Source organism: Pristis pectinata, chromosome 10 (genome assembly GCF_009764475.1).
Source record: "Pristis pectinata isolate sPriPec2 chromosome 10, sPriPec2.1.pri, whole genome shotgun sequence".
NCBI lineage: Eukaryota > Metazoa > Chordata > Chondrichthyes > Rhinopristiformes > Pristidae > Pristis > Pristis pectinata.
In genome coordinates, this window is record NC_067414.1 from 20,694,232 (window position 1) to 20,720,889 (window position 26,658).

General features: G+C 44.4%; 1 protein-coding gene across 18 annotated transcripts in view; it reads right to left on the reverse strand.

The window, feature by feature from the left end:
- Positions 1–26,658, reverse strand: part of LOC127575471 (regulating synaptic membrane exocytosis protein 1-like) — a 587,418-nt gene that overhangs the window by 233,964 nt on the left and 326,796 nt on the right. For all 18 annotated transcript variants that reach the window (XM_052025399.1, XM_052025392.1, XM_052025387.1 and 15 more), the window contains one exon: positions 9,466–9,533. In XM_052025399.1, the coding sequence (XP_051881359.1) occupies positions 9,466–9,533 (68 nt within the window). The remainder of the gene's footprint in view (positions 1–9,465; positions 9,534–26,658) is intronic.

Sequence of the window (26,658 nt, forward strand, 5' to 3'; positions counted from 1 at the left end):
TATATCCAATGGAGGAATCAACAGTATCTTGGACATTGAGGAAAGCAAGACAAGTAAAAAGTGGATCTGAGGTAGAGAATCAGTCATGATCTTAAGGACTGAGAGTGCCCGCTCAAGGAGCCACACAGTCTCCTCTTATTTATTAGGTTTCTTATTTATTGTTACTGCTGTCTGTCTGTTTGGTCTACCTGTTTAAACAAAATCTTCCATATGAAACAAGTCTGGAGATCCATGGGGGTAAGTTTTTCCACACAGAGGATGGTGCTATCTGGAACAAGCTGTCAGAAGAGGTAGTGGATGCAGATACAATTACAATGTTTAAAAGGTGCTTGGACAGGTACTTGGATAGGAAACGTGGGAGAACAGGGAGAAGCCAGGTGTCCCTAACGGCTACACTTACAGGAAGTGTGTCTAGCTGCAGCTCCTCTCAGACCACATGTATCAGTTGGAGCAGCAGCTGGACTCACTGAGGAGAATACAGGAGGCAGAGAGTGTCATAGATAGGAGCTTCAGGGAGGTGGTCACACTAAAGGTTCAGCCAGATAGATGGTTGGCTGCTAGGAGAGGCAGGCAGGTAGTGCATAAGTCTCCCTTGGCTGTCCCTGTCTCAGACAAGGATACCATTTTGCCATTTTGGATACTGTTGGGGTTGTGGGGAGGAGGAGTGGGTGGGATGGCCTTTCAGGGGAAAGCAACAGACTGGTTTTGTGTAAAGCAGGGTAGGTCAAAGACTAGGCGAGCGGTTGCAATAGGGGACTCTATGGTCAGAGGCACAGACAGGCGTTTCTGGGGCCTGGAGCCGAGACTCCAGAATGGGTGTATTCCCTCCCTGATGCCAGGGTCAAGGACATCCCGGAGTGGGCACAGGACATTCTGTAAAGGGATGCTGAGCAGCCAGAGGTTGTGGTCCATAACAGTACTAATGACATAAGCAGGAAGAGGGATGAAGTGCTGCAAAAGGAATTCAGGGAGTTCGGCAGAAAGCAGGACCTTGAGGGTGGTAATCTTGGGATAACTCCCCAGAGCACATGCTAGTGAGGCTAGAAATAGGAAGACAGTACAGGTGAATGAATGGCTAAAGAACTGGTGTAGATGGGAAGACTTCAGATACCTGGATCAATGGGCTCTCTTCCAGGGCAGGTGGGATCTGTACAAGAAGGGGAGGTTGCACCTAATGTGGAGAGCTCTAATATCCTTGCAGGGAGGTTTGATAGAGCTACTAGGGAATCAGAATCAGATTTATTATCATTTAGATGATGTGAATTTGTTGTTTTGCGGCAACAGTACAGTGGAAAGACATAAATTACAAAAATAAAAAATAGTGCAAAAAAAAGGAATAAGGAGGTGGTGTTCATGGGTTCATGGACTGTTCAGAAATCTGATGGTGGAGGGGAAGAAGTTGTTTCTGTATTGCTGAGTGTGGGTCTTCAGGCTCCTGTACCTCCTTCCCGATGGTAGTAACGAGAAGAAGGCATGTCTGGATGGTGAGTGTCCTTAATGATGGATGCCGCCTTCTTGAGGTGCCGCCTCTTGGAGATGTCCTTGATGGTGGAAAGGGTTGTACCCTTGATGGAGCTAGTTGAGTCTACAACTGAAGATTTAAACTAGCGTGGCAGGGGGTTAGGAACCAGAGCAGTAGGTCAGTGAGTGGAAGGATTGAGGGGAGAGGTTATTTCAAGAGAATCTAATAGGAAGAACAGGAAGGACTAGGTTAATGAACACGGTGGGATTTGTAGCAGCCAGAGAGATGTCAAATATCCCATCAAGCTCAGGGAGGCTTTGCCAAGATCAAACCCCAGCCAGGTTCATCAAGAGTGGGTAATAGTCCCCAGTAGTCAGCAGGAAGTAGAGGAGCAAATATACAAGGAGCTCGCAGATAGCTGTAAGAATAATAGGGTTGTAATAGTAGGGGATTTTAACTTTCCAGACATCAACTGGGAATGCAATAACATTAAGGGCTTGAATGGCGAGAATTTTTCAACGCGTTCAGTAAAAATTTCTCAATCAATATGTAGTTTGCCCTACTAAAGAAGGGGCAAAACTCGACCTTCCATTGGGAAGTAAGGCAGGGCAAGTGTCTTAAGTTAGTGGGGGAGCACTTTGGGACCAGGAGCCATATTTCTATTAGTTTAAAAAAAAGTTATGGGAAGAGGATAGCACTGGTCCACAATTTAAAGTGCTAAATTAGGGCAAGAAAAATTTAGATGGTATTACACAGGAACTTTCAAAAGTTGATTGGGGGAGGCTGTTTGCAGTAAGGGGATGTCTGGCAAATGGGAGGCTTTTAAAAGTGAGATAGCAAACGTTTAAGGACAGCATGCTCCTGTTCAAGTGAAGGACAAGACTGGCAGAATTAGGGAACCATGGATGATAAGAGATATTGAGACTCTTGTGAAGAAAAAGAGGGAAGCATATGTCGGGTATGGGCAACTGGGATGAAGTTAATCCCTTGAGGAGTATAGGGGTAATAGGAGCACATCTAAGAGAGAGATTAGGAGGGCAATAAGGGGACATGATGTAGCTTTGGCAGATAAGGTAAAGGAGAATCCAAAGAAATTCTACAAGTACATCAAGGGCCAAGGGAGAGACTAAGGCTCCTTAAAGATCAACGAGGTCATCTATGCGTCATCCACAGGAGATACGAGAGGTCCTTAATGAATATTTCTCATCTGTACTTACCAGAGAACAAGATGTGGATGGTAGGGAACTTGGGGAAGTTAATAGTGATGTCTTGAAGACAGTCCACATTACAGACAAGGCGGTGCTGGTGGTCTTAAAATGTATGAAGCTAGATAAATCCCCAGGGCCTGATCCAGTGTATCCTAGGACATTGTGGGAAGCTAGGGAAGAAGTTGCAGGGCCCCTTGAGGAGATAAATGTATTATCAATAGCCATAGGCGAAATGCAGGATGACTGGAGGGTGGCTAATGTTGTGTCTTTATTTAAGAAAGGCTGCAAGGAAAAGTCTGTGAATTAGACTGCTGAGTTAACATCAGTGGTGAGTAAGTTATTGGAGGGGATTCTGAGAGACATGATCTACCAGCATTTGGAAAAGCAAGGATTGATTAAGGACAGTCAGCATGGCTTTGTGCATGGGAAATCATGTCTCATGAAGTTGGCTGAGTTTTTTTTTGAAGAGCTGACCAAGAAGATAGATGAGGGAAGTGCAGTAGATGTTGTCTACATGGACTTTAGCAAGACTTTAGCTTGTCCAGAAAGTTAAATCACATGGGAGAGCTAGCCAATTGGATACAAAATTGGCTTGGTGGGAGGAGACAGAGGGTTGTAGTGGAGGGTTGATTTTTCAGACTAGAGGTCTGTGACCAGCAGTGTGCCACAGGGATTGGTGCTGAGTCTGCTGCTGTTCGTCATTTATATTAATGACTTAGATAAAAATGCAGGTGAGTAAGTTTGCGGATGACAATAAAATTGGTGGTACAGCGAATAGTCAAAAAGGTTATCTAAGTCTACAATGGGATCGTGATCAACTGGGTCAGTGGGCCGAGGGATAGCCAGATGGAATTTAATTTGGATAAATGTGAAGTATTGTATTTTGGTGAGATAAATCAGGGCAGCGACTTGCACAGTAAATGGTAGGGGCCTGAGGAGTGTTGTAGAACAGAGAGACCTTGGGATGCAGCTCCACAGTTCCTACAGAGTGGTGACAGGGTGGTGAATGCAGCTTTTGGCACACTTGCCTTCATCGGTCAGAATATTGTGTACAGGAGTTGAGACATCATGTTATAACTATACATAACGTTGGTAAGGCCACATTTGGAGTACTGCATGCAGTTCTGGTTGCCCTGCTGTAGAAAGGATATCATTACACTGGAAAGGGCACAAAAAAGATTTACAAGGATGTAACTGGAACTAGAGGGCTTAGATTATAAGGAGAAGTTGGATAGCCTTGGACTTCTTTCCCTACAGCGGAGGAGGCTGAGCAGTGACCTTATAGAGATTTATAAAGTCATGAGGGGCATTGATAAGGTGAATAGCCATAGTCTGCCCCAGGGTAGGGGAGTCCAAAACTAGAGGGCATAGCTTTAAAGGAAGAGGTAGAAGATTTAAAAGGAACCTGAGGGACAACTTTTTCACACAGAGGGTGGTGAGTATATGGAATAATCTGCCAGACAAAATGCTAGAGGTGGGTGCAATTAAGACATTTAAAAGGCATTTGGACAGTTACATGGATAGGATAAGTTTGGAGGGATATGGTCAAACACAGGCAAATTGGACTAGCTCATTACGAACAAGTTGGGCCGAAGGACCCGTTTCCATGCTGTGTAGCTCTGTGACTCTAATATAGATGACAAACAAAGTGGACCCAGCACCGATCCATGTGGCACACCACTGGTTACAGGCCTCCAAATGAATAACAGCCCTCCACTACCACCCTCTGACTCATTTCACCAAGACAATTTTGTATCTGATCGGCTAGCTCACCCTGGATCCCATATGATCTAACCTTCCAGACTAGCCTACCATGTGAGACCTTGTCAAAGGCCATGCTAAATTCTATGTAGACCATGTTTGCTGCCCTGCCCTTATCAATCTTCTTCGTCACCTCTTCAAAAACGTCAATCAAATTTGTGAGACATGACTTCCCATGCATAAAGCCATGCTGACTATCCCTCATCAGTCCTTGCCTTTCCAAATGTTGGTAACTCCTGTCTCTCAGAATCCCCTCCACTAACTTTCCCACTACTTAGGCTCAGCAACCTGCAGTTCCCCATCTTGCCCTTACAGCTCTTCTTAAATATAGGAACAACAGTAGCCATCCTACAGTCTTCTGGTACCTCACCCATGGCTAAAGATGATATAAATATCTCTGTCAGGGCTCATGCAATTTCTTCCCTAGCCTCTCACAATGTCCTAGAATACACTTCATCAGGCTCATGATTTATCTACTTTAATATGCTTTAAGACCGCCAACACCTCCTCTGTTGTAATCTTGATATGTTCTAATACATATTAATTTTCCTTAATTCCTTAGCTTCTATGACCTTCCCCATAGTAAATACCGATGAGAAATATTCACTTAAAAGTTTGCCCATCTCCTGTGGCTCCACACACGGACAACCACATTGATTCCTAAGGGGACCTATTCTTTCTCTAGTCACTCTATTGCTTTTAAGATACTTGCAGAGTCTCTTATGATTAATCTGCCAGAGCTATTCCATGTCCTCCTTTTGCCCTGCTAATTTCTCTCAAGTATACTCCCACATCCCTTATATTCCACAATGGATTCGCTTGATCCCAGCTGTCCATACCTGTCAAGTGTCTCCTTTATCCTGACCAGTGCCTCAATATTCCTCATCAGTCAGGGCTCCCTACTCCTGCCAGCCTTATCCTTCACTCTAACAGGAACATGCTGTTGCTGAACACTCCATATCTCACTGTTAAAAGCCTCCCACTTGTCAGACGTCCCTTTACCTGCAAATAGCCTTTCCCAATCAACCTTTGCAAGTTCCTGTCGAATGTCTTCAAAATTTTCCCTATCCAAATTTAGGACTTTTGTTTTTACTTGTGGACCAGTTCCATCTTTTTCCATAATTATTTTAAAACTAATAGAATTATGTTCACTGGTCTCAAAATGCTCCTCCACTGACAATACTGTCATTTGCCCAGCCTTATTTCCCAATAGGAGATCAAGTGTTGTCCCCTCTCTAGTAGGGCCACCTACAAATTGTTTGAGAAAACTTTCCTGGACACTTAACAAATTTTGCCCTATCAATGCCGTTTGCCCTATAGCAGGCCCAGTCAACATGAGGGAAGTTGAAATCTATTATTACAACCCTATTATTCTTAGAGCTATCCAAGATCTCCCCACATACTTGCTCCTCTCATTCCTGCTGACCATTGGGGGACCTATAATACAATCCATAGAATCATAGGGTCATTGAGTAATATAGCACGGATACAGGCCCTTCAGCCCAACGAGTCCATGCTGACCATGGTGCCCACCCATCTAGTCCCTGTCCACATACTGTGTCAGGAATCCTTCCCGGACACAGGTAACAAACTCTGCCCCATCTATCCTCCTTACACCAAGGAGGTGCCAATCAATGTTAGGGAAGTTGAAATCACCCATGACAACAACCCTGTAATTTTTGCACCTTTCCAAAATCTGCCTCCCGATCCGCTCCTCAGTGTCCCTGCTATGAGATCTGGACTACTTACAGCAGGCACCTCAAGGCACTGGAAAGATACCACCACCTGTCTCTGGAGGGTCCTCTAAATTCACCAGAAAGGTACTAACATCAATGTCTTCTTCCAGGTCAACAACCCAAGTACTGAGGCAATAGTTACATTCAAGTTGGTAGATCAGACAGGCTACATTATGTGTACACCTGACACCAGACTCTAGAAACAGGTGTCCTATTCCAAGTTTGTCATGGGAAGAGATAACCAGGAAGACAAAGGGAAAGGTTCAAGGATGAGCTTAAAGCCTACTTGAAGAATGCAACATGCCCACTGAATCCTGGGAATACTGCCTCATGATGACTCAACGTGGAGAAGAAGCATTGGGAATGGTATTGAGAATGTCAAGGCCATGAACTGAAGCTCAGAGGCCTGGTCTAAGCAGCTCACAAACCCCATCGAGCACCACCTTCCCATCCATGGATAAGTCTGGACTCCACATATTGACCTTGTTAGCCATCTCAGAACCAACAGAACAGAGTGGAAGCAAGTCACCCTTGATATCAAAGGACTGCTGAAGAAGATTCATTGGAGATAATCTTCCAAAATTCCCTTGTTCTTACAAAAGACTGGAAGGCAGCATATGGAATCATGTTATTTTAATAAGGGAAGAGTGCAAAAATAGGAATGATTAGCTAATTAGCTGTTATCAGTTGTTGGCAAAGTTGCTAGAATCCATTATTATGGGATAAAAAGACAGTCATAAAACCATAAAATGAATCCGAAGAGTCAACATGATTTATGAAAGGAAAATTGTGTTTGAAAATTCTGATAGGTTTTTGAGGATGTAACAAACAGGGTAGATATAGGAGAACCAGTAATTACAAAATATAAGGATTTTCAAAGAGTACCACACAAATAATGGCTCACTGAGTTGAGGAAACACATCAATGTGGATATAGCATTGGTTCAAGCATAGAAACAAGCAAGGGAAATGAAATAATGCAGTTGCATCCACCTGAAATGTTAACTCCGCTTCTTTTTCCACAGATGCTGCCTGAGCTGTTTAGTATTACTGTCATTTTCCATTTTTATATGGAACTCTCCTATACTTGGTCACATCATCATCATTATTATTGGTAATCCCTCACAGCTGATCTCATCCATGGATCAGCTGGTAGATCTGATAGCTGAAAAGTCCAATCCTCGTGCTACAGATTCTCTGGGAAACACCACAGTGAGGGGTTAATGAGAGGGTCAAATCTCAAGTGCTTAGGTCTTGTTCCCTTTCTTCTTATTTTGGTATTTTTCTGCCTCCAAGGTGCGATTGTCATAGTCATGGTGCAAATCAGCATGGTACAGGCCCTTCAGCCCAACCAGTCCATGCCGACCACATTGTCCACCCAGCTAGTCCCAATTTCCTGCATTTGGCCCATATCCCTCTAAGCCCCACCCCTGCATGTACCTATCCAAGTTCTTCCTATATGATACTGTTGTTCCTGCCTCAACCACTTCCTCTGGCAGCTCATTCCATATATTCACCACCCTCTGTGTGAAAAGGTTGTCTCTCAGGTCCCTTTTAAATCTTTCCACTCTCACTCTAAACCTATGCCCCCTAGTTTTGGACTCCCCTACCCTGGGGAAAAGACTGTTACCATCCACGTTATCTATGCCTCTCACAATTTTAAACACTTCTACAAGGTCGCCCCTCATCCTCCTATGTTCCAAGGAATAAAGACCTAGCCTGGCCAACCTCTCCCTATGCCTCAGGCCTTTTATTCCTGGCAACATCCTCGTAAATCTTTTCTGCACTTTTTCCAGTTTAACCATGTCTTTCCTATAAGAGGGTGACCAAAACTGTACACAGTACTCCAAGTGCGGCCTCACCAATGACTTATAAAACGACTGCAATGTAACATCCCAACTCCTATACTCATGGCACTGCTGATGAAGGCCAGCATACTAAACGCCTTTTTCACCACCCTGTCTACCAGTGACACCACTTTCAATGAACAATGTACTTGTACTCCTAGGTCCCTCTGTTCCATTACACTCCCTACTGCCCAACCACTCATAGTATAAGTCCTACGCTGGTTTGAATTTCCAAAATGTATCACCTCACACTTATCTGTAAGAAATCCATTTGCCACTCCTCGGCCCACTTCCCTAACTGATCAAGATCCCCCTGTAATCTACAATAACCTTTTTCAGTATCAACAACACCTCCTAATTTTGTGTCATCTGCGAAGTTGCTGATCAAGCCTTGTGCATTGGCATCCAAATCATTGAAGTAAATAATGAATAACAAGGGTCCCAACACTGACCCCTGAGGCACACCACTAGTCATTGGCCTCCATTCCTAGAAACAACCTTCAACCACCACCCTCTGCTTCCTACCTCCGAGCCAATTTTGAATCCACCTAACTAGCTTTCCCTGGATTCCGTGGGACTTATCCTTCCAGACCAGCCTGGCATGTGGGTCCTTGTCAAAAGCCTTGCCAAAGTCCAAATATACAACATCCACTGCCCTACCCTCATCTACCCTTTGGTTAGCTCTTCAAAAAACTCTAAAAAATTTGTCAAACACGACTTCCCACACACAAAGCCATGCTGACTCCTCCTAATCAGACCAGATCCAAATGCTGGTAGATCCTGTCCCTCAGAGTTCCCTCCAGTAAATTTCCCCACCACTGACGTCAGGCTGACCAGCCTGTAGCTCCCTGCCTTGTCCTTGCTGTCATTCTTGAGCATGTGTGATGGCCTTCTTTGAAGTGGTGTGTGCTCTTCCTCATGAGTGACACCATTTTGTCTGGTCCTAGGCTAATTTCTAGCGTCTATGTTACACTTTTTAAGGTTTGCTATCAGGATGTTCTGACAGCATTTCCTCCAGCCCCTTTGAGTTCTTATTTGTTTGAGTAACTTGTTACAAGTTGGATTAGACTGGTTGTTTAGGTAGGTGGCTACCAGGCATGTGCACACAACGCCCTGTCCATCTCAGCTAATGTTGGCTGTTTACTGGACAGTGGTGGTGAGAGAACTCTGATTGTCCTCCGACTCTCTATCAAGGATTTTCCATAGGTAGCACTGGTTAGTTCATCTGATGACCCAAGTTTCACAGCCAGAGGGAAGACTTGGGATTACCACAACCTTTTATACAATAGCTTTTCAGAATCAGGACATTTAATTATACCTTATTAATGCAAGTCATTTTATCAATTACTCTTTAAATAATATCAATTATATTGGCAATGTGATTGTAAGTGGACAGCTACAAAAACTAAAAAAACTAATGTTATGAAGAATTAAAATCTGACACAAACTTACCGAGCTGATTGGCGAGGTCTCACTGCCATGCCATGTAACGGGATCCAACCAATAGTAGTCTAAATCACCTGAGGAGGCAAATGAAAACAATAAGCATAATATAAAAGTATAAGCAGAATATAAAAGTTTTTGACAAACAATTAATGCTGTTTGGGTTATTTGGTGAATCATAACTGTCATTGCACGACAGTTTTGAACCTCTTCTCTCTGGGAAAACAGTGTAATTCTTTCAACCTAAAATTTCTTTCTTTATAACCATCCCATTCCCAGTCTGATCTCTCTGCCTTTGGCCTCCTACACTGTTCCAACAAAGCCCGATGTAAGCTCGGGAAACAGCACTTCAACTTCCAACAAGGATCATGAAGGATCTTCAATATGTATCATGGAAACATACAGAAAAGAAACAGGCTCCTTCGGGCCACCTCAACCATGTGACCATGAAAACTGTCTCCGCTAATCCTATTTGCTCACATCAGGCCCTTATCCCTCTCTGTCTTTCCCAACCAAGTACCTGTCCAAATGCCTTATTAAACGTAATTATATCTGCCTCCACCACATCCTCTGGCAGTTTGTTGCAGGTAATTGCCACCTTCTGTGTGAAAAATTACCCTCTCAGATCCCCTTTAAATTTCTCCCCCTCACCTTAAACCTTTGCACTCTAGTTCTAGACTCCCCTGCACTGGGAAAATGATTCCGACTATCTGTCCAGTCTATGCCCCTCATAATTTTATAAACCGCCATAAGGTCACCCATCAACCTCCTACGCTGCAGTAGGGATAAACCCGGCCGATCGATCGCTCTTATAATTATAGCCCTCCATTCCAGCCAATATCCTGGTTAATCTCTTCTGCATTCTCTCTGTTGCTACCACATCCTTCCTGTAGTGTACACAATACTTCAATTGTGGTTTAACCAATGTTTTGTGCAACTGCAACGTGACATCCCAAATCTTATACGCAATGCCTCAGTCTATGAAGGCAAATGTACCAAATGCTTTTTCGCTACCTGTGATGCCACTTTCAGAGAGTTATGGACTTGCACTCCAAGGTGTCTCTGTACATCAATGCTCCTAAGGTCCCTGCCACTTACTCCATAAGTCCTACAAGAATTTGACCTCCCAAAGTGCATTACCTCACATTTAGAACATAGGACATTACAGCACAGTACAGGCCCTTCAGCCCACTATGTTGTGCCGACCTTTTAACCTAGTCTAAGATCTATCTAACTATTCCCTCCCATATACCCCTCCATGTTTCTATTATCCATGTACATTTCTAAGAGTCTCTTAAATGTCCCCAATGTTTCCGCCTCTACCAGCACCTCTGGTAGCCGTTCCACGCACTGTGTAAAAAACTTACCTCTGATAACCCCTCCAATTACCTTAAAAATGATGCCCCATCATATTAGCTATTTCCACCCTGGGAAAAAGTCTCTGGCTGTCCACTCGATCTATGCCTCAGCGTCTTATACACTTCTATCAAGTCAACTCTCATCCTCCTTCGCTCCAAAGAGAAAAGCTCTAGCTTCCTCAACCCATCCTCATAAGACGTGCTCTCCAATCCAGGTAGCGTCCTGGTAAATCACCTCTGCACCCTTTCTAAAGCTTCCACATCCTTCCTATAGTGAGGCGACCAGAACTGAACCCAATATTCCAAGTGTGGTCTAACCAGGGTTTTATAGAGCTGCGACATTACCTCGCGGCTCTTGAACTCAATCCCCTGACTAATGAAGGCCAACATGCCATATGCTTTCTTAACAACCCTATCAACTTGTGCGGCAACTTTGAGGGATATGTGGACTTGGACCCCAAGATCCCTCTGTTCCTCCACACTGCTAAGAATCCTGCCATTAACCCTGTATTCTGCCTTCAAATTTGACCTTCCAAAGTGAATCACTTCACACTTTTCTGGGTTGAACTCCATCTGCCACTTCTCAGCCCAGCTTTGGCCCTAACCCTCTGGGGCAGTCTCCCATGAGGCATCTTGCTGATGGCCTTACTGAAGTCCATGTAAACCACATCTGCTGCAGTACCTTGTGAATCCACTTTGTAACCTCCTCAAAAAAAATTCATTGCTATTGGTATTGGTATTGGTTTATTATTGTCACTTGTACCGAGGTACAGTGAAAAACTTGTCTTACAAACCGATCTTACAGGTCAATTCATTACACAGTGCAGTTACTTAAAGTTAGTAGAGTGCATTGATGTAGTACAGGTAAAAAAAATAACAGTACAGAGTAAAGTGTCACAGCTGCAGAGAAAGTGCAGCGCAATAAGGTGCAAGGTCACAACAAGGTAGATCGTGAGGTCATGAGGCCATAGGTCATAGTCCATCTCAATGTATAAAGGAACTGTTCAATAGTCTTATCACAATGGGGTAGAAGCTGTCCTTAAGTCTGGTGGTACGTGCCCTCAGGCACCTGTATCTTCTACCCGATGGAAGAGTAGAGAAGAGATAAAGATCTGCCCTTGCTAAATTATGCTGGCTATCACTATTAGTTCCTGACTTTCCAAGTGATCATTAATCCTGTCCCTCATAACAACTACCCTATCACTGATGTTAGGCTCCCAGGTCTGTAATTGCCAGGGTTTTCCCTGCTGCCCTTCTTGAAAAGTGGGACCACATTTACCCTCCTCCAGTCATCTAGTAGCTCACTTGTGACCAGGGAAGATTTAAAGATCTCAGCAAGAGCGCCAGGAATCTCTTCTCTTGCCTCCCATAGCAGCCAGAGATAAATCTCCTCTGTCCCACGGGATTTGTCCTCCTTTAAGCTCGCTAAGGTATTAAGTACCTTCTTTTTACTTATGGAGGCTGGCATGAAAATTTCATAGAACATACAGCAGCACAGCACAAGAACAGGCCCTTTAGCCCATGATGTTGTGCCGAACTAATTAAACTAGTAATTAAATGTCTAACAAAACTAATCCCTTCTGTCTACACATTGTCCATATCCCTCCATTCTCTGCACATTCATGTGCCTATCTAAGAGCCTCTTGAATGCCTCTACAGTATTTACCTCCACCACCACCCCTGGCAATGCATTCCAGACAACTCTCTGTGTAAAAAACTTGACCCTGCATACCTCCTTTGAACTTATCCCCTCTCAGCATAAATGCATAACTTCTAGTATTAGACATATCTACCCTGGGGTAAAGATACCAGCTGTCTATTATGCCAGCTATGCCTCTCATAATCTTATAAACCTCTATCAGGTTTCCCCTCAGCCTTCGCCACTCCAGAGAAAACAACCCAAGTTCGTCCAACCTCTCCTTATAGCAAATGCCCTCTAATCCAGGCAGCATCCTGGTAAACCTGTTCTGCACCCTCTCCAAAGCCTCCACATCCTTCCGAAAATGCGGCGACCAGAATTGAATGCAATACTCCAGAGGCGGCCTAACTAGAGTTTTATAGAACTGCAACATAACTTCCCGACCCTTGAACTCAGTGTCTCAACTAATAAGGGCAAGCATGCCATACACCTTCTTTACCACCCTATCAACCTGTGCAGCCTTTTTCAGGGAGCTATGGACTTGGACCCCAAGATCCTTCTGTATATGAACACTGTTAAGGGTCTTGCCTTTAACAGTGTACTGTCCCTTTATAATTTTATCTCCCAAAGTGCAACACCTCACATTTTGCCGGATTAAACTCCATCCGCCATTTCTCTCTCCATATCTGCAACTGATCTATATCTCACTGTATCCTTTGGCAATCTTACACTATCCACACCACCACCAATTTTTGTATCATCTGCGCAATTACTAACCCACCCATCTACATCTACATCACAAACAGCAGAGGTCCCAGTACTAGTTACGGACCTCCAGCCAGAATAAGTCCCATCGACCACTACCCTCTGTCTTCTATGGGCAAGCCTATTTTGAATCCAAATGGCCAATTCACCCTGGATTCATCTTCCCTTTCACTTTGTTTAACCACAAAGTCATTTTCTTTGTGAATACCGATGGAAACTATTTATTTAAGACCTCACCTATACCATCTGATTCCACACACAGATTGCCCCTGTCTTCCCTAATTGCTCCTACTCTTCCCCTGGTTATTCTTACGTCCCCATTACAGTTATAAAATGCCTTTGGATTTACCTAGTTCGCCAGTTTGGAGACAACTTGAATATCATTTACAATTCTGATCACCACATTACAGGACAAATGTGATCGCATTGGAGAGGTGCAGAGGAGATTTATGAGGATGTTGCCAGAGCTGGAAACTTTTAACAGTGAGGAAAGATTGGATAAGCTGTTCTGTTTAGAACAGAGAGGCTCAGGGGAAACTTGACTGAGGTGTATAAAATTATGAAGAGCTGAATAGCCTAAGTAAGAAGAACATACTTTTTTCTTTGCAGCAGATTCAAAAACAGTGGAGCATGGACTTTAAGAATTGGTCAAAAGATTAGAAAGGAATGGAGAAAAGATATTCTCACTCTGAGGGTGAAGAGCATCTGGAAATCACTGCCTGAAAGGATAGGAGAGATAGGAACCCTCATCACATGTGTACAGTATTTGGATATGGACTTGAAGAGTCATGACCTCCAGAGCTAATGGACCCAGTGGGATCACACTGTGTAATTTAACAGCAATGCTAGCTGTAAACCAGAGGACAAATTTCAATTCATGACATAGAGAAAAAAATTACAAAAATGAAAGAGAAACATTAACCTGCCACATTGTAATGAGTGTCTTACACACTGCATTTTCCATGCATGTCTGGAATCCTTTGGAAGTTAATACAGAGAGGGTGCATTGCTAAATTAATAATGCTCTATTAATATATATTTCATCATGTAAACTATCATACCGACAGTGCTCTGTAAAATACAATAGAATCATTTATAGCTTTTAATATAAATTAAATACTTAGTCATCTGACGAACTGAAGCATTCTTAAAATATTAAAGAGCATATATGGACTGTAAGTACATAGTAGAGAGGGTACAGAAGAGGTTACCAGGATGCTGCCCAGATTAGAGGGTATGAGCTATAAGGATCACAAGACAAGGGAGCAGAAGTAGGGCATTCGGCCCATCGAGTCTGCTCCAAAGAAAAGGAAAAAAGAAAAAAAAATGAGAAATTGTGGGTGGGGGGGGGGGGGAAAAAACCTAACCCCAATTTCCGGCCTTATCCCCATATCCCTTGATACTCTGACTATTTAGATACCTATCTATCTCTTCCTTAAACGCCTCCAATGATCTGGCCTCCACTGCTGTACATGGCAAGGAATTCCATAAATTCACCACCCTCTGGCTAAAGAAATTTCTCCTCATCTCTGTTTTAAACTTGTACCCTCTAATTCTAAGATTGTGCCTTCTGGTCCTGGACTCACCCACCAAGGGAAACAGCTTGACCACATCTACTCTGTCCAGTCCTTTCAACATTTTAAATGTCTCTATGAGGTCCCCTCTCATTCTTCTGTACTCCAGTGAGTACAGTCCAAGAGCCGACAAGTGCTCATCAAGGAGAGGATGGGCAAACGTAGGTTGTTTTCTCTGGAGCATCAGGAGCTGAGGAGAGTCCTGATAAAAGTTTCTGTAAAATTATGAGAGGCACAGATAGGGTAGACATTTAGAAATCTTTTCCCCATGGTAGAAATGTCAAATACTAGAGGACATGCAGTTAAGGTGAGAGGGGGAAAGTTCGAAAGAGATGTGCAGAGCAATTTTTTTCTAACACACATTGAGTGGTAGCTGCCTGGAATGGGCAGCCAGGGGTAGTGGTGGAAACAGATACAAGAGTGTCACTTAAGAGGCTTTTCGATAGACACATGAATATGCAGGGAATGGAGAGATATGGATTATGTGCAGGCAGAAGGGACGTAGTTTAAGCTGGCATAGCGTTCACCGACATTATGGACTGGAAGGCCTGTTCCAATGGTGGACTGTTCGACCTTCCTTATTCAATGAAGTGCCTCCTTTTTCTATGGAGATATTTGGCACAGGTCAGGAACAACCATCACATTGGAGACATGGTTCAAATTGTTAGGCACTAAGGAAGAGAAATATCGTAGTTTTGCAGGAGTTAATTGGATCAATCTCTTTTCACAGACTGGTAGACAGAATTGTAGAGTGTCAGAATGCAGGTTCATCACAGAGTCATACAGCACGGAAACAGGCCCTTTGGCCCAACTGGCCCATGCCGACCAAAATGCCCATCCAAGCTAGTCCCATTTGCCCATGTTTAGCCCATATCCTTCTAAACCTTTCCTATCCATGTACCTGTCCAGCTGTCTTTTAAATGTTGTTAATGTACCTGTCTCATCCACTTCCTCTGGCAGCTCATCCCACGTAGGTACTGCCCTCTGTGTAAAAAAAAATGCCCCTCAAGTTCCTATTAAATCTTGCCCCTTTCACCTTAAATCTATGCCCTCTAGTTCTTGATTCCCCAAACCTGGGAAAAAGACTGTGTGCATTCACCTGGTCTATAGCCCTGATGATTTTATACACCTCTCTAAGATTACCTACGCTCCAAGGAAAAGAGTTCTAGCCTGTCCAACCACTCCCTATAACTCAGTTCTGCGAGTCCCGGAAACATGAATTTAATACCATAGACTTTCCTCACTCCCTGCCATTCTCCTGCTGGTCTTGTCTTTTAAACCTGCTGTTGCTGACTTCTGTATCACTTTCCAGCCTCTTATTTGCATCCTTGCTGCTTAGGATCCCACCCGCCTGCCAATCTAGTTTAAAGCCTCTCCAGAAGCACCAGCAAATTGGTCCACCAGGATATTGGTCCCCCTCCAGTTCAGGTGCAACCCATCCCTCTTCTACAGGTCACCACTGCCCTAGAAGAGTTCCAAATGGTCCAAAAATCTGAATCCCTGCCCCCGCACCAATTTTTCAGCCACGCCTTCATGCTTCCAGAAACATGATGACACACTGATGTTCCTAATTAGCCCACCTGTTGTTGAACAGAGAACAGAACTGGAGCCTGAAGTATAGTGGATATCACGTTTGCCAAACATGCGAAAAGGCCCCAGTTTGAAATTAGGGAAAGAAATTTGGTGGCACTGTGGTGAAGCAGATAGTGCTGCTGACACACAATTTCATTTACCAGGGTTTGATCCTGATCACTGGTCCGATCTGTTTGGAGTTCTCCCTGTGACCATCTGGATTTTGCCCAGATGCTCCAATTTCCTATCAGCTATCAAATATCCCACTGTAAATTGCCCTAGTGCGTAGGTATATGGTAGAATCTGAGGGGAGTTGATGGGCACGGGTGAGCCAGAAGGAAACATGGAAATAAGTGGGGAAATAGGATTATTCTAAGAACCGGCATAGACTTGATGAGCCAAATGGCCTCCATCTGTGTCATAAGGAAATACGAGTTCAAAAAGCAGCTTCAAGTCAACCACAGTCTTCTGGGAAAGCAGTAAAATATGAGCCCGAGGAGGTCAATGTCTCTGCCTACATGCCTATCTGCCCAGGCCTCTGCCTGCTTTCATCTCCAACTGCATCTCAGTTGCAGTACATTTTAATGTACCAGCCACTGTGCTTTACTTCTACAGATCTGCAGAAGTTGAGATTTCCTGACACAATATAAAAATCTCCAAGCATTCCTTTCACAGTGTATCAGTCACAGGAGTGTGCTATCACAGTATATCTGTTGGTCCTATCCCAGGATAAAAGTCACTGAGATTTCGAAGCAGTCAATGAACTTTCCAACTACAGCCTATCAGTCACTGAGCTCTGCAAGTTTATCGCTGTGCTTTTCCATCACAGTGTAACAGTCACTATGCTTTCTCAAGCTGGCAGCTCAACTGGCCAGTGCAAATTGCCCCTCCTGTGGATTGGTGAGAATTTTGGGGGAGATTGATGTGAATGTCGGGAGAATAAAATGAAATTAATGTGGGATTTGTATAAATGGCCGTTTGATTGTTGATGTGAAAATGTAGTATAAAGTACATTTAGTGAGTTGATCAGGCTGCAGATATAGGAGAGGAAATGGGTGACCATCAGGAAGGGCAGTAAGGTAGTCCAGGAGTCTCCTGTGGTCATTCTCTCAAACAGGTATACTGTGATAGATACTATAGGATAGGATTTCCTCCCAGGGGAAAACAGAAGGTACAGCTCAGTTCATGGCACAACACAGGGCATTGCGGCACAGAAGGACAGAACAAAGACTGGGAGAGCAATGGTATTAGAGGACTCCATTGTTAAGGGAGGCAGATAGCTATTTCTGTGATGGTAAATAAGACTCCAAGATGGTATGTTACCTCCATAGTGTTAAGGTCAAGGATGCCTCAGAGCAGCTGCAAAACATTCTCAAGGGGGAGGGTGAACAGCCAGAGGTCATGGTGCATGTCGGTACCAATGGTAGAAAGAAGGATGAGGTCTTGTGTAGCGAATATAGGGAGTTAGGAGAGAAACTAAAAAGCATGACCTCAAGGGTAGTAATCTCTGGATTACTCTCAGTGCCCCGTGCTAGTGAGGGTAGAAATAGAAAGCTAGCTCAGATGAATGTGTGGCTGAGGGGCCGGTGCAGAGGGCACGGATTCAAGTTCTTGGATCATTGGGATCTATTCTGGGGGCGGGGTGACCTGTGTAAGAGAGACAAGTTGCACCTGAACTAGAGGGGGACCAATATCCTGGCTGGGAGATTTGCTAGTGCTACTCAGGAGGGTTTAAAATAGAGTGGCAGGGGGATAGGGCCCTGAGCAGTAGAGTGGCTGATAAGAAATCGGGGTATAATACTGTAGCCAATGAGAACAAACTTAGTTGTCAGGATAGACAGGAGCACAGTAAAGGGAGAGGAAAGACCATTGGTTTAAACTGCATTTATTTCAATGCAAGAGGCTTGACAGGTCAGGCAGATGAACTCAATGTGGGGATTGGCTCTGGAAACTGGGATATCATAGCCATAGCAGAAACATGGCTGAGGGAAGGGCAGGACTGGCAGCTCAGTGTTCCAGGATACAGATGCTACAGGCATGACAGAGGTGCGGGTAAGAGAGGAGGGGGAGTTGCTTTCTTAATGAAAGAGGATATAACAATGTTCCTGAGAGAGGATTTTCTTGGGGGATCATTCAGTGAGGCCCATGTGGATAGAAAGGGGATTCTGATGTGATTGTATTATAGGTCCCCCCAATAGTCAGCAGGAATCGGAGGAGCAGATATGTAGAGAGATTGCAGCTGGTTGTGAACATAATAGAGTAGTATTAGTAGGAGATTTTAACTTCCCTAATATTGACTGAGCCAACCATAGTGTGAAAGGCTTGGGTAAAGTAGGATTTGTGAAATGTGTCCAAGAAAGGTTCCTTGGTCAATATCTAGAGGGATCTACCAGAGACTGTGAAACAACCTCCTCCAGGGGAATGAGGTGGGGCAAGTGGCGGAAGTGTCTGTCGGCGAGCACTTTGGGACCAGTGACCATAATTTTACTAGTTTTAAAATAGTTATGGAGAAGGAGGATACGGTTGGTTCACAGGTTAAGGTCCTGATCTGGGGCAGAGCAAATTTTGGAGCCATTAGGCAGAATGTTGCAGTGGTTGATTGGACAAGATTATTTGCAGCGAAATGAGCATCTGCCAAGTGGGACGCCTTTAAAGGTGTGATGTCAAGAGTTCAGGGCCTGCATGTTCCTGTTAGGGTGAAGGGCAAGGCTGGCAGGTTCAGGGAGCCCTGGTTGACAAAAGATATTGAGGCTCTGGATGAGAAAACGAGGGAGGCACAGACTGCACATAAGCAATTGGGAACTAGTGAATCTCTTGATGACTACAAGAAGTGTAGGAGTGCACTTAAGAGAGAAGTAGGAAGGCAAAAAAGGGATATGAGGAGGATCTGGCGGGCAAGGTGAGGCAAAATTGCAAGAGATTCTACAGGTATATTAAAAGTATAAGGCTGGCTAGGGAGAGAATGGGTCCCCTTAATGATCACCATGGCCATCTGTGTGTGGTACCAAAGGAAATGGGTGAGATTTTCAATGAATATTTCTCATCAGTTTTTACTGTGGGGAAAATGATGGAAGTTAAAGAAATGGGGGAAATAAGTGGTGTTGGCATGGACCACATACAGTGGCATGCAAAAGTCTGGGCACCCCTGGTCACAATTTCTGTTACTGTGAATAGCTAAGCGAGTAAAAGGTGACCTGATTTCCAAAAGACATAAAGATGACACATTTCTTTAATATTTTAAGCAAGATTACTTTTTTATTTCCATCTTTTACAGTTTCAAAATAACAAAAAAGGAAAAGGGCCCGAAGCAAAAGTTTGGGCACCCTGCATGCTCAGTACTTAGTAACACCCCCTTTGGCAAGTATCATAGCTTGTAAACGCTTTCTGTAACCAGCTAAGAGTCTTTCAATCCTTGTTTGGGGGATTTTCGCCCATTCTTCCTTGCAAAAGGCTTCTAGTTCTGTGAGATTCTTGGGCTGTCTTGCATGCACTGCTCTTTTGAGGTCTATCCACAGATTTTCGATGATGTTTAGGTCGGGGAACTGTGAGGGCCATGGCAAAACCTTCAGTTTGTGCCTCTTGAGGTAGTCCATTGTGGATTTTGAGGTGTGTTTAGGATCGTTATCCTGTTGTGGAAGCCATCCTCTTTTCACCTTCAGCTTTTTTACAGATGGTGTGATGTTTTCTTCCAGAATTTGCTGGTATTGAATTGAATTCATTCTTCCCTCTACCAGTGAAATGTATCCATGCCACTGGCTGCAACACAAGCCCAAAGCATGATTGATCCAGCCCCGTGCTTTACAGTTGGAGATGTGTTCTTTTCATGAAATTCTGCACCCTTTTTTCTCCAAACTTTCCTGCGTCCTCACCACAAAATTCAGCATCAGAAGTTTGCAAAGGAACATCTAAACAAGCCTGATGCATTTTGGAAACAAGTCCTGTGGACTGATGAAGTTAAAATAGAACTTCTTGGCCGCAATGTGCAAAGCTATGTTTGGAGAAAAAAGGGTGCAGAATTTCATGAAAAGAACACCTCTCCAACTGTTAAGCACTGGGGTGGATCAATAATGCTTTGGGCTTGTGTTGCAGCCAGTGGCACGGGGAACGTTTCACTGGTAGAGGGAAGAATGAATTCAATTAAATACCAGCAAATTCTGGAAGCAAACATCACACCATTTGTAAAAAAGTTGACAATGAAAAGAGGATGGCTTCTACAACAGGATAACAATCCTAAACACACCTCAAAATCCACAATGGACTACCTCAAGAGGCACAAGCTGAAGGTTTTGCCATGGCCCTCACAGTCCCTGACCTAAACATCATTGAAAATCTCTGGATAGACCTCAAAAGAGCAGTGCATGCAAGACAGCCCAAGAATCTCACAGAACTAGAAGCCTTTTGCAAGGAAGAATGGGTGAAAATCCCTCAAACAAGAATTGAAAGACTCTTAGCTGGCTACAGAAAGTGTTTATAAGCTGTGGTACTTGCCAAAGGGGGTGTTACTAAGTACTGACCATGCAGGGTGCCCAAACTTTTGCTTCGGGCCCTTTTCCTTTTTTGTTATTTTGAAACTGTAAAAGATGGAAAAAAAAGTAATCTTGCTTAAAATATTAAAGAAATGTGTCATCTTTAACTTTATGCCTTTTGGAAATCAGGTCACCTTTTACTTGCTTAGCTATTCACAGTAACAGAAATTTTGACCAGGGGTGCCCTAACTTTTGCATCCCACTGTATGAATTAGCAGGGAGGAGGTGTTGGAGGCCTTAAGGTGCATTAAGGTGGATAAATCCCCAGGGCCTGACCTGGTGCATTCTTGGACCTTGTGGGAAGCTAGAGATGAAATTGCGGAGGCTCTTGCAGAGACTTTTGCTTCATCTCTGGCCACAGGTGAGGTTCGGCAGGAATGGAGAGTGGCTAATGAGGTACCATTGTTTAAAAAAGGTAGCAAAAACAAGCCAGGAAACTACAGGCCAATGAGTCTGACATCAGTGGTGGGTAAACTGCTGGAGGGGATTCTGAGCGACAGGATCTACCAACATTTGGGGAGGCAGGGTCTGATTCGGGACAGTCAGCACAGCTTTGTGCATGGGAAGTTGTGCCTGACAACTGGAGTTCTTTGAGGAGGGTAGATGAGGGTAAGGCAGTGGACGTCAGTGGGTGTTAGGACTTTAGCAAGGCCTTTGACAAATCCCTCGTGGCAGGCTAGTCTGGAAGGTTACATCACATGGGATCCAGGGGGAGATTGGATTCGTAATTGGCTCAGTGCTAGGAAGTGTAGGATCCAGTTATTTTCGAATCCACAGGTTCTTTCAGGAGTCCAGTAATGAGTTGAAGACAACTTGGTGCTTCACAAAGTTTTACTGGAAAAGATTAAAACAAAGGAACAGTTAAAGAGCGCATGGCATTAGCTTTACAACTGGGAGATGAGCCAAGACAAAAGGAACTAAGGATGCGCTAGGGCCAGTGGGGGGGGAGGGGAGACAGCAAGAGAGAGATAGAGGCGAGAGGTTTACCATCAACCACTGGACCCAGAAAAAATTGACAAATGGTCCAGAGAAATTCCACATCCTAAAAAAAGAAGCTGAAGGACTTGGACTGAACTTCGTCGAATCAAGAAAACATATACCGACTGCATCCATATGATGGCCTCCAAATTTTGGCCACTATGTTCTCTTCTCAGCAAACCAGACAATTGAGTGAGAGAACTGACGACAGCATGGGAGATGACAGACATGACCTAAGAGATGTCTGGAATGCAATTAAGAGATGGTTGAAAGAACAGGCCCTAACACAGATCGATTGGAGGAAAGTGGTCGATTGCAAACAAAAGGCTTCAGAGGATGTTTCTGAATATGAAGACTGGTATAGGACAGTTTGGAACAGCTACTCAGGAGTTCAAGGAAAAACTGAAGATAATATAGAGGAATCCAAATATGGCATCCTCAAGTTGGTATTCATGGATGGCTTGAAACCAGATGTTGCCAAAATGGTGAGGCTAACGAAAACAAATTGGAGTGAAGCTGCTGCTTCCTACAGTGATCTGGTGCAAACTGCCAAATAAGTGGAGCAAGATATCGAAGTCCAAATAAGATCGGTACAGATGAACCAACTGTCCACACCTGCTAACCAACAAGACAAGTGGGACTGCAATGCACAGCGATATCGTTCTGGGCCATGACCACAAGGTAATAAAATGAGATGTCAGTTCTGTGGTAAGAAGGGACATAGTGCAAAAAAGTGTTGGCATAAACAGCCTCAACAACAACAATTCTAACCACAGCCTCAATCGCAAGTTCAACCCCCTACCTCGCAAAGAACAGGGCACTTTGATCGGATGGAGCAGGTTTGAAGTACAACTTCGGATGCAGTGGACATGCGGCACACATTAAAACAATAGAACAATAACAATACAGGACAATACAGGCCCTTCGGCCCACCATGTTGTGCCGACCTTTAAACCTCGCTTAAGACTATCTAAACCCTTCCTCCCACATATCCCTCTATTTTAAATTCCTCCATATGCTTATCTAACAATCCCTTGAACTTGTCCAACGTATCAGCCTCCACCACTACCCCAGGCAGCGCATTCCATGCATCAACCACTCTCTGGGTGAAAAACCTCTCTCTGATATCTCCCTTGATCCTCCCACCCATTACTTTAACGCCATGCTCTCTTGTATTGAGCATTGGTGCCCTGGGAAAGAGGCGCTGGCTGTCCACTCTATCTATTCTTCTTAATATTTTGTACACCTCTATCATGTCTCCCCTTATTCTCCTTCTCTCCAATGAATAAAGCACTAGCTCCCTTAGTCTCTCCTCATAATCCATACTCTCCAAACCAGGCAGCATCCTGGTAAATCTCCTTTGCACCCTTTCCAACGGCTCCACATACTTCCTATAATGAGGTGACCAGAACTGGACACAGTACTCTAAGTGTGGTCTAACCAGAGTTTTGTAGAGCTGCATCATTACCTCGCAACTCTTAAACTCAATCCCCCGATTTATGAAAGTTAATATCCCCTAAGCTTTCTTAACTACCCTATCTACCAGCGAGGCAACTTTCAGTGATCTGGGGATATGAACCCCCAGATCCCTCTGCTCCTCTACACTACCCAGAATCCTGCTATTAATCTTCTACTTCGCCTTGGAGTTTGTCCTTCCAAAGTGTACAACCTCGCACTTCTCTGGATTGAACTCCATCTGCCACTTCTCAGCCCAGCTCTGCATTCTATCAATATCCCTCTGCAATCTCCTACAGTTCTCCAAATTATCCACAACACCTCCAACCTTTGTGTCATCTGCAAACTTGCTAACCCACCCTTCTACCCCCTCATCCAAGTCATTAATAAATATCATGAAAAGCAGAGGTCCCAGAACCGACCCTTGTGGGACACCACTAGTCACGGCCCTCCAATCTGAAAGCACCCCCTCCACCACAACCCTCTGCTTTCTACAGGCAAGCCAATTCTGAATCCACTCGCCCAAGTGTCCCTGGATCCCATGCCCTCTGACCTTCTGAAGAAGCCTACCATGTGGAACCTTGTCGAATGCCTTACTAAAATACATGTAGACCACATCTACTGCACTACCCTCATCAATCTTCCTGGTCACCTCCTCAAAGAATCCTATCAGGCTTTTGAGACATGATCTTCCCTTCACAAATCCATGCTGGCTGTCCCTAATCAGTCCATGATTCTCTAAATGCTCATGGATCCTAGCTCTAAGAATCCTTTCCAACAGCTTGCCCACCACTGATGTAAGGCCCACTGGTCTGTAATTGTCTGGACTATCCCTACTACCTTTTTTGAATAAGGGGACAACATTTGCCACCCTCCAATCCTCCGGTACCATTCCCATGGCCAACGAGGACTCAAAGATCCTAGCCAATGGTTCAACAATCTCCTCCCTCACCTCGCGGAGCAGCCTGGGGAATATCCCGTCAGGCCCCGGGGACTTATTTGTCCTAATATTTTCTAACAGCTCCAACACATCCTCTCTCTTGATATATACATGCTCTAGAATATTAACTTCACCAACACTGTCCTCTGCGTCATCAAGGCCCCTCTCCTTGGTGAATACTGAAGAAAATATTCATTGAGAACCTCACCCACTTCCACAGCTTCCAGGCACATCTTCCCATCTTTGTCTCTAATCGGCCCTACCTTTACTCTTGTCATCCTTCTGCTCTTCACGTACGTGAAAAAAGCCTTGGGATTTTCCTTAATCCTACTCGCCAAGGCCTTTTCGTGTCCCCTTCTTGCTCTCCTCAGCCCCTTCTTAAGTTCCTTCCTTGCTACCGTATATTTCTCCTGAGCCCTTTCTGATCCTTGCTGCTTACACCTTACGTATGCTGTCTTCTTCCTCCTAATTAGTTGTTCCACACCTCTTGTCACCCATGGTTCCTTCACCCTGCCATTCTTCCTCCGCCTCACCGGGACAAATTTATCCCTAACATCCTGCAAGAGATCCCTGCACAACGACCACATCTCCATAGTATATTTCCCCTTGAAAGTGTCATCCCAATTTACACTTGCAAGTTCTAGCCTGATAATTTGCCCTTCCCCAATTAAATATCTTCCTGTCCTCTTTGCTCCTATCCTTGTCCATGACAATGCTAAAGGTTAGGGAGCGGTGGCCACTGTCCCCCAAATGCTCACCCACCGACAGATCTCTCACCTGACCTGGTTCATTACCTAATAGTAGATCTAATATGGCATCCCCTCTAGTCAGCCTGTCAACATACTGTGACAGGAATCTGTCCTGTACACACTTAACAAACTCCACCCTGTCTACACCTTTGGCACTAAGCAGGTGCCAATCAATATTTGGGAAGTTGAAGTCTCCCATGATAACAACCCTGTTATTCTTGCACCTTTCCAAAATCTGCCTCCCAATCTGCTCCTCAGTACCCCTGCTGCTACTGGGGGGCCTATAGAATACTCCCAGTAGAGTAACTGCTCCTTTCTTGTTCCTAACTTCCACCATACTGACTCTGGAGAGGATCCTTGTACATTATCCACCCTTTCTGCAGCTGTAATAGTATCCCTGACCAGTATCGCCACCCCTCCTCCTCTTCTCCCCCCCAGCCCCCCCCCCAATCCCTTTTAAAACACTGAAATCCAGGAATATTCAATATCCATTCCTGCCCTGGTGACAGCCAAGTCTCTGCAAGAGCCACAATATCATAGTCCCATGTGCTTATCCAAGCTCTCAGTTCATCACTCTTATGCCTGATACTTCTCGCATTTAAGCAAATACATTTTAGCCCATCCACCTTTCTACTTTTATAGCCTGTACTCTGCTTCTCCTTCCTCAAAGCCTCTCTACATGTTAGATCTGACTTTTCCACATCCACTTCTTCCTCTGACCTACCCCTCTGGTTCCCATCCCCCTCGCAAACTAGTTTAAACCCTCCCGAACCACACTAGCACACCTGCCTGCAAGGATATTGGCCCCCTTCGGGTTCAGGTGTAACCCGTCCTCTCTGTACAGGTCCCACTTTCCCCAGATAGATCCCAATGATCCACAAATCTAAAACCTTCCCTCCTGCACCAACTCCTTAGCCACGCATTCATCTGCTATCTCCTCCTATTCTTACCTTCACTATCACGTGGCACTGGCAGCAATCCTGAGATTGCTACCCTTGAGGTCCTGCTCTTCAGACTTCCGCCTAGCTCCCTAAACTCACTTTTTAGGACCTCATCCCTCTTCCTACCTATGTCATTGGTACGAACATGTACCACGACTTCTGGCTGTTCTCCCTCCTGCTCAAGGATACTGAGCGGGAGGGAGAACATTGTATGATAGTTTAGTCGATTATTGTGTGAAATTAACCCAAGCGGTTCAGTCTGCTTCCCAACAGGTTTCTGCTGCTTGGAGCGGTCCACTGGAAGGAAGACACATCCTGATTCCAGGCGAGCGGGTCCTGGTCAAGAAACACACAAGGAACTACTGGGAGGTCAGTGGAAAGGCCCTTACCAAGTACTGTTGATTACCAATTCGGCAGTCAAGGTAGAAGATAAAAGCAAGTGGATACATGCCAGCCACTGCAAGCGGACTAATGTGGTGCCAGATGAAGACAAGTGCTGTGGTTAATGTGCTAGTAACCTCTTGGTCACAGTGCTACGCTGCTGGGCTACAGTGAGAAAATCACTAACTAGCCAGAAGACTTCAAGCAAGTTGACAACAACTAGACATCACAAAGTCTATTCTAATATTAGTTGTTGTTGTATTTTTAGTCATAATGTTCATACTGAAATGCCTTATCATAATCTACATCTTTATTACTTGTTTA